Source organism: Notamacropus eugenii, chromosome 4 (genome assembly GCF_028372415.1).
Source record: "Notamacropus eugenii isolate mMacEug1 chromosome 4, mMacEug1.pri_v2, whole genome shotgun sequence".
Classification (NCBI taxonomy): Eukaryota; Metazoa; Chordata; class Mammalia; order Diprotodontia; family Macropodidae; genus Notamacropus; species Notamacropus eugenii.
In genome coordinates this window covers 14,970,276-14,977,495 of record NC_092875.1, presented here as the reverse complement: position 1 = coordinate 14,977,495, position 7,220 = coordinate 14,970,276, and the positions used below count along the sequence as shown (strand labels likewise).

The window sequence follows — 7,220 nt, the reverse complement described above, 5'->3', positions numbered from 1 at the left end:
TGACAGCCTAGGTGACCTTGGGCAAGTCGTGCATCCCAGGACCGTAGACTTAGCCGGAAGGGACCTTTGGCTCCTCCAGTTCATCCCCCCTTTTGCTAATGGGGAAACTGAGGCTCGCAGAGGTCCAAGGGTTACGCAGTATCTGAGACAGGATTCGAAGACAGTCTTCCTTACTCCAAGTTCCCCTCGGCTTCCCTGGGCCTCAGTTTCCCCATCTGTAAAGTGAGAACATCGGACCTGACCAGGTGACCTCTAGGGTCCCTGCTCATCCTAACAGCCACAATTTGCTGGAGGGATGACCTTGGCCAGGTCCCTTCTCCCGCAGGGAGCGATACACCGATGGAAGGCGGGTCTTGGACCCGGGGTTTGAATACTGCCTTGAGCGCTGTGAGCCTGGGCGCGTCCTTTCACCTCTGCGAGTCTCAGTTTCCCCATCTGTAAAACACGGGGTTTGGTCTCTACGACTTCCACCTTTAAATCTGTGAACTCCGCCAGCCCACCAGAACCCCCTTCTGGGCCTCAGTTTCCTGAGGTGTACAACGGGAAGGGGAGGTCGGCCTCGGCCTCAGCCTCCTTCAAGGTCCCTTCCAGGGCCCAATGCCGGAAGACCAGAGGGAGCATGGGGAGTGGCGGCCGCCACGGCGTTCAGACCGTCCCGGAGGCGGGGCGGGGCGGGGCCTCGGGTTCCCTTCCTTCCCCCCAAGTGTGTGTATCCGCGTGTGTGCGGCCGGCGTGTAATTTGCAGACGGTCCCCGGCCGGAGAGAACGTCCTTTAGGGCCGGTGGTGCCAGTGGCCAGCACAGTGGTCGTGCCATGCCGGACCCCAGCCAAGATGCCCAGCCCGACCTCTACCGCGACACGTGGGTGCGCTACCTGGGTGAGCGCGCAGCAGGGGGCCAGCCCGCGGGCGGGGGTCGTGGGAGGGACCCAAGGGGCGCCCAGTCTACCAGCCCCCGGGCGATCGCGCCCACGCGAAGGACAGGGCACCGAGGGAGGAGGGGCCAGGACACAGGTCGGGGTCCCAGCTCGGCTGGCCGGGTGACCTTGGGCTAGTCACTGCCCCTCGTTCTGATGCCGATGACCTCCGGGGATAACACTGGCTGTCAGACGTCCCGGGGTCTGTCTGGCCTCCGACAGTCCCTGTCCCAAGGTCCCTTTCAGTTCTGACGTTCAGTGTCCTAAGGTCTGTCCGGTTCCGAGGTTCTGTGTCCCAGGGTCTGCCCAGTTTTAAGGTTCTGTGTCCCAGGGTCTGTCCAGTTTTAAGGTTCTGTGTCCCAGGGTCTGTCCAGTTCCGGGGTTCAGTGTCCCAGGGTCTGTCCAGTTTTAAGGTTCTGTGTCCCAGGGTCTGTCCAGTTCCGAGGTTCTGTGTCCCAGGGTCTGGCCAGTTTTAAGGTTCTGTGTCCCAGGGTCTGTCCAGTTCCGGGGTTCAGTGTCCCAGGGTCTGTCCAGTTTTAAGGTTCTGTGTCCCAGGGTCTGTCCAGTTCCGAGGTTCTGTGTCCCAGGGTCTGGCCAGTTCCGGGGTTCTGTGTCCCAGGGTCTGTCCAGTTTTAAGGTTCTGTGTCCCAGGGTCTGTCCAGTTTTAAGGTTCTGTGTCCCAGGGTCTGTCCAGTTCCGGGGTTCAGTGTCCCAGGATCTGTCCAGTTCTGAGATTCAGTGTCCTAGGATCTGTCCAGTTCTAAGGTTCTGCGTTGCAGGGTCTGTCCCAGCGCTCACATTCTATGCTCTGGAATCCTTGCCTGTTCCTACATTTCTGTGTACTCTGTGCAGCCTCTCACGTTTCTAAATTGTGGGAGCCTCAGGGGCCATTTAACCCCTGGGGCAGAGCGGGGAGGGCGAGTCCTGGGACCTCCCCCCGCCCCAGCTTGGCACAGTTGGGCAGACAACACAAGGGGGCGGGGCTGGAGCTCAGGGCCCCTCCCAGGGGAAGGGTCTCCTGTTAAGAGGGGGTCTGATGGATCTGGCCGGGCTTCCCAGCCAGAGCTCAGGGTATGGGACAGGAAGGGGGCTTGGCTGGTGACCCCGAGGGATCTCCCCCCATCATGGAAACAAAGCCACTTTCCCCATCACTTAGTCAGGGAGGGGGGATCTTGTCCATTGGCACGCCTGATTCGTGGTAGGGCTCAGACTTGCACAGCTCTGTTCCCTGGCCAGGGCTCTTTTGGAGGGACACAGGGGAGGAGTCCCCAGGACTTGGGGGGAGCAAAGAGAAAAGGGGCCTTCTTTTCCCAGCCCTCTCCTCCCACCCCCCCACCCCATCACATGCTGGGCTGAGGCAGGAGCAGGGGCCCTTAACCTGGGGCTTAGAAATTTGTTTTGGCTTCTTTTAATTTTTAACAAATGATTGGCTTCCTTTGTAGTCCTGTGTATTTTATTTTATGCATTTACAAACGTTCTGAGAAGAGACCTGGAACCTTCCCCAGGCCACCTATGTGAGGGCTTTTCTCAGAGCCTGTGGCATTCTGGGAGCCCCCCTCCTGAAGGGCCCCAGGCTAGGGTAGCTGGCCAAGGGAGAGGCATGCTTCCACCCCAGTCTTTCACTGCTTTTTACCAAGCCAGGCTTCCTCCATGACTTTTGAACTTATTATATCTCAATCCTCCTTTCTTCCTCCTTCCTCCAACCTTTTGCCCATTTCTGTACCTGCCCTGAGCACAGGACTGGGAGTCAGGGAGATTTGGCTTCCTGACTTCAAATCCAGCCTCAGATACTTACTAGCTGGGTGATTCTGGGCAGGTCACTGAACCCTGTTTGCCTCAGCTTCCTCATCTGTAAAATGAGTTGGAGAAGGAAATGGCAAACTACTCCAGTATCTTTGCCAAGAAAACCCCAAATGGGGTTGCTGAGAGTCAGACTCTACTGAAAAGACCAAACAAAGCCCCCTCTCCTTCCAGGTTATGCCAATGAAGTGGGAGAGGCCTTCAGAGCTATCGTGCCTACATCCGTGGTGTGGCTGAGTTACGGAGTGGCCAGCTCCTACGTGGTGGCCGATGCTGTGGACAAGGGCAAGAAGGCCGGAGCTGTGCGTACTGGGAGAGTTTGCTCCGAGTGATACTCCCCATTTTACCCCACCCTGTCCTCAGCTATGGGATAGTCCTGTAGTCACTTCTCTCACCAACCACCCCCTCCATGTTCCTGGGGAATGGCATTCTTCCTAAGGACAAGGAGAAAGCTTGGATTATCCCGCCCCTCACCCCTACTCCCCTCGGAGTACCCCTCTTAAAGTGACACTGGTGGACCCTCCCCCCTTTTAGCTTTATGTCCTCCCCTTAGATGCTCCAGCAGCTTTATCTTTCCCTACAGGCCCTGAGCCCAGAGTCAGGCAGGACCACCAAGATGGCGGTGGCTGTGGTGGACACATTTGTCTGGCAGGCGCTAGCTTCTGTGGCCATCCCAGGCTTCACCATCAACCGTCTGTGTGCCGCTTCTCTCTACGTGCTTAGCAGAGCCACCAGCTGGCCCCTGGCTGCCCGCAAGTGGACAACCACAGCCCTAGGGCTGATGGCCATCCCTGTCATCATTCACCCCATTGACAGGTGCTCACAGGGCCCTCACCTGGGAGGTGGGGCACTGCTGGAAATCCCTGGGCTTCCTTCCATCACCTTTAGGGATCTGCTTGGCATGTGCTAAGTACTGAGAGTCAGGATCTCAGCCAGGAGAAGAGTGGAGCCTGGCTGGCCAGATCTCCCTGAGTGTAGGGACATCACCAGTGAACTGAAGGTAGCAAGGCAGAGGGTCCAGGGAAGAGGCAGCTGAGTCACGATGGTCACATCCTGAGAGTTGGCATCCTGACCAGGAGAAGGTTTATAGGAACCAGTGAAGATGATTGGATGGGGAGTCACATGGTCAGATCTGGGCCTAAGGAACATCAGGGAGCAGTGTGGGGTAGAGGGAGGGGAGGCAGGGAGGCCACATGGCTGCTGCAGTAATGCAGGTTAGGGGATGAGTGGAAAGAAGGGATGGATATGAGAGATATCATGGAGAAGGGGATCTATAGACAGCTTGGGTAAGTGGGATGAGGAAGAGTGAGAGCTTCTGGATGATGAGGCTACAACCCTGGGAATCCGGAGGGGTGTTTAGAAGAGGGGAAGGTGGGGAGAGAAAGTTTGTGAGTTCAGTTTGGGACATCCTGGGTTCAGTAGTCACCCAGTGTTGCAAGGTGGAGGCCCAGGGGAGACATTGAGGCTGTGGGGAAATGTCTACCTGTCTGTGAGTCATCTGAGAGACCCACAGGAGTGGCTGAGGTGACCAGTATAGCTAAACAGAAAAGAGCAGAACCCTTAGCTTAGTATGGAACTTTAGGAACCATTCGTGGCTGGTGGTCCTGGTAGGCAGGATGAGCCAGGAGAGGAGACTGAGAAGGAGCATGCAGAGAGGCCAGAGGAGAAGGGAGGAGGGACAAAGCTGGCTCCCCCAAACTCCAAGGAGGAATGGGAGGTCAGTGGGATTAGCTGCAGGCCAGGATCTGATGAAGAAAAGACCATTACATCCGCCAGTACAGATGGCTTTGGAGGGGACAATTTCTGTTGAGTCATGAGGTTTGTGAGTCAGATGGCAAAGGGTTAAGGAGTAAGTGGGAGGAAAGGCTGTGTCCAAGAAAGGGATAGGAGATGATGGCGGGAGGGCTTGGCAGTCTGTTGTGGTTAGGGATGAGGGATACCCGAGCCTGGATGAAGGCAAGAAACCAGTAGGCGTGTGTGTGTGTGTGTGTGTGTGTGTGTGTGTGTCTGTGTGTGTGTCTGTGTGTGTATCTTTGTGTGTGTGTGTGTCTTTGTGTGTGTGTGTGTGTGTCTGTGTGTGTGTCTGTGTGTGTGTCTGTGTGTGTGTGTCTTTGTGTGTGTGTGTGTCTGTGTGTGTATGTGTCTGTGTGTGTGTGTCTGTGTGTATGTGTGTCTGTGTGTGCATGTGTTGCCCTGGCCAGACCTCATTGGGAGGGCTGGGTTTTTTTCTGGGCCTTGTGGTTTGAGATGAAGTCTGGAGAGGGCCTGGAGGAGGGCAGTGTTGGTTCATAGTATCTGAGGCTCGGTGGCTGTGTTAGGACAGACGGCTGAAAAGAGAGACCTGAGGACCGTCATGTGGAAGAAGGATTAGCTTGACTGCATGAGAGAGAAGTAGAAACTGCGTGCTGCAGAGAAGCTGATTTATGCTTGACATCGGGAAGAAATTTCCAGTTACCAGTGGAGGGGGCTGCCTTTTGCAGTGAGACACCTAGGGGTGTCTGACTCTCCCTGACCCCATTGGGGGTTTTCTTGGCAAAGTTACTGGAGCGGTTTGCCATTTCCTTCTCCAGCTCATTTTACAGATGAGGAAACTGAGGCCAACAGGGTGAAGTGATTTTCCCAGGGTTACATAGCTGATAGGAGTCTGAGGCTGGATCTGAACTCAGGTCTTCCTGTGCCCAGCTAGGTGGTGCAGTGGATAGAACCATGTGACACTTGGGGTTCTGGAACACCTGGGTTCAGTTTCAAATTCTACTTTGGATACTTACTGGCTGTGTGACTATGGCCAAGTCATCTAACGGCTCTGGGCCTCAGTTTCCTCTTCTGTAAAATGGGGAGGTTGGACGTTTTCCCCCCACCCAAAAGGGCTGGTAAGGAGGCTGACTGGACAACCACCGATGTCCCTTCCAACTCTCAGACATGATTATCTGTGTCCTGGAGGGCCGCTGGCTGTCCCAAACCCTGCCTCCACGTCTCTCCACAGGTCCGTTGATTTCCTGATGGACTCCAGCTTACGTAAAATCTACCCTTCTCAGAAGAAGCCCAGCTCGGCCTGATGCCTCCAGCCCTGCCTTGGGCCCAGCTCTGCCCGCATGCCAACAGACATCCCATTCTCCTGGAAATCTCCAAAGTGGCGGCCCATGTGCCTGAAAGCATTGGAGCTCAGTGGAGCCTGAGATCATCTTGTCCATCCCCCTCATTTCATAGAGGAGGAGACTGATGGCCAGAGTGGAGGGAAGCCCATTCCTGAGGTTACACTGTGAAGTTAGTGGCAGAGCCAGTTCCTGGGACGGCTGGGTTGTGGTTTCTCCCCTGCCCCCAAACTGCCACTGTGTAAGAAGCACCACCCTCCCTGCACCCGCCCCATTTCTTGAATATTTTGATTTTTTACAGAGTGCTTCCCCTCCCAATAACTCTGAAAGGGACTTAGCGCCAGTATTATTAACTCCGTTTGGCAGATGACTGAGGCTCCAAGAGGGAAAATGATTTGCCCAAAATTTCTCAGGGAGAATTCTGGGAGCGTGCAATACCCGTCAGAGGTGGCTCTGGAAGCAGGGAAGGGGGAAACTCAGGATACTGTGACCTAATCATGGAGAGCCAGGAAAAACCCTCCCTCCCGGTCTTTCCTGCAGTCTCTGGCTGCCTGGAGGAGGACCTGGTGAGTGGTCCTGCCGGACTCTGGGTGGCCAGCTTCTCCAGGTGCTCAATAAACACAAATCATGTCCAGCAGAATTGGCCTTTTCCGTTTGTGGGAGTGGGTGGGTAGGCCAACTCTCTTGTTCCCTCTCCCTTCGAACCCACCCCGTGGAGGCCTGAGCAGGGTTTATATGGGGGGAGGGCAGAACAGAGAGGGGTTGAGGGTCCACGACGGTGCCTGAAAGCTCACCATTATCTGTGTGAATGTAGGAAGTGAGCTGCAGAGCCTTTAGAACAGGCAGTGTTCGAGATGGAAGGTGAGGGCACGAAATGTTCCGGAGGAGAGTGATCTTAGAATTGGACTAGACCAAGACCCTTAACCTGCCATTCATGAACTTTTTTGACTCTTGAAAATTCCAGGATAATTGCTGTTTTTGTAATCTTGTGTATTTTAAGTTTTATTATGAACATTATTCTTTTTAATTTTATTGCAATTTCAATCCTTTGTTCTGAGAAAGGGTCCAATGGCTACACCCGAGGGCCAAAGAGATCTGGGTCAGAACCGGGGCGGGGATGGAGCCCTCAGGCTTAGCAAGACCAGCCAGGGAAATGCATGGGCTCCAGTGGGACACCCCAGGTGCTGCGGGTGCCCTCTGGCTGGGGAGCTTCTGACTAAAGACCTGTTTGAGTTGGGCAGGGGTGGGGCAGTCTGAGAAAGGAAGTCCTGCTAAGAGATCCGAGGAGCCCAGAAACTTCTAGAGAGGGGTCAGTGCCCCATAGCTGGCAGGGAGCCAGGGAGGGAGGCAGGTCACCTTCCAGCTGCGGGGGCCTCAGTTCTTCACATGTTATAGGGAGAGAATATAGATTGG

General features: G+C 55.2%; 1 protein-coding gene across 1 annotated transcript; it reads left to right on the top strand.

Moving 5' to 3' along the window:
- The first annotated feature begins 673 nt into the window (after positions 1-673).
- Positions 674-6,447, top strand: MTFP1 (mitochondrial fission process 1). Its single transcript, XM_072599965.1, has 4 exons — positions 674-877; positions 2,890-3,017; positions 3,299-3,531; positions 5,699-6,447. The coding sequence occupies exons 1-4, from the start codon at positions 814-816 to the stop codon at positions 5,769-5,771; spliced, it is 498 nt and encodes a 165-aa protein (XP_072456066.1). The 5' UTR covers positions 674-813; the 3' UTR covers positions 5,772-6,447.
- The last annotated feature ends 773 nt before the right edge of the window (positions 6,448-7,220 follow it).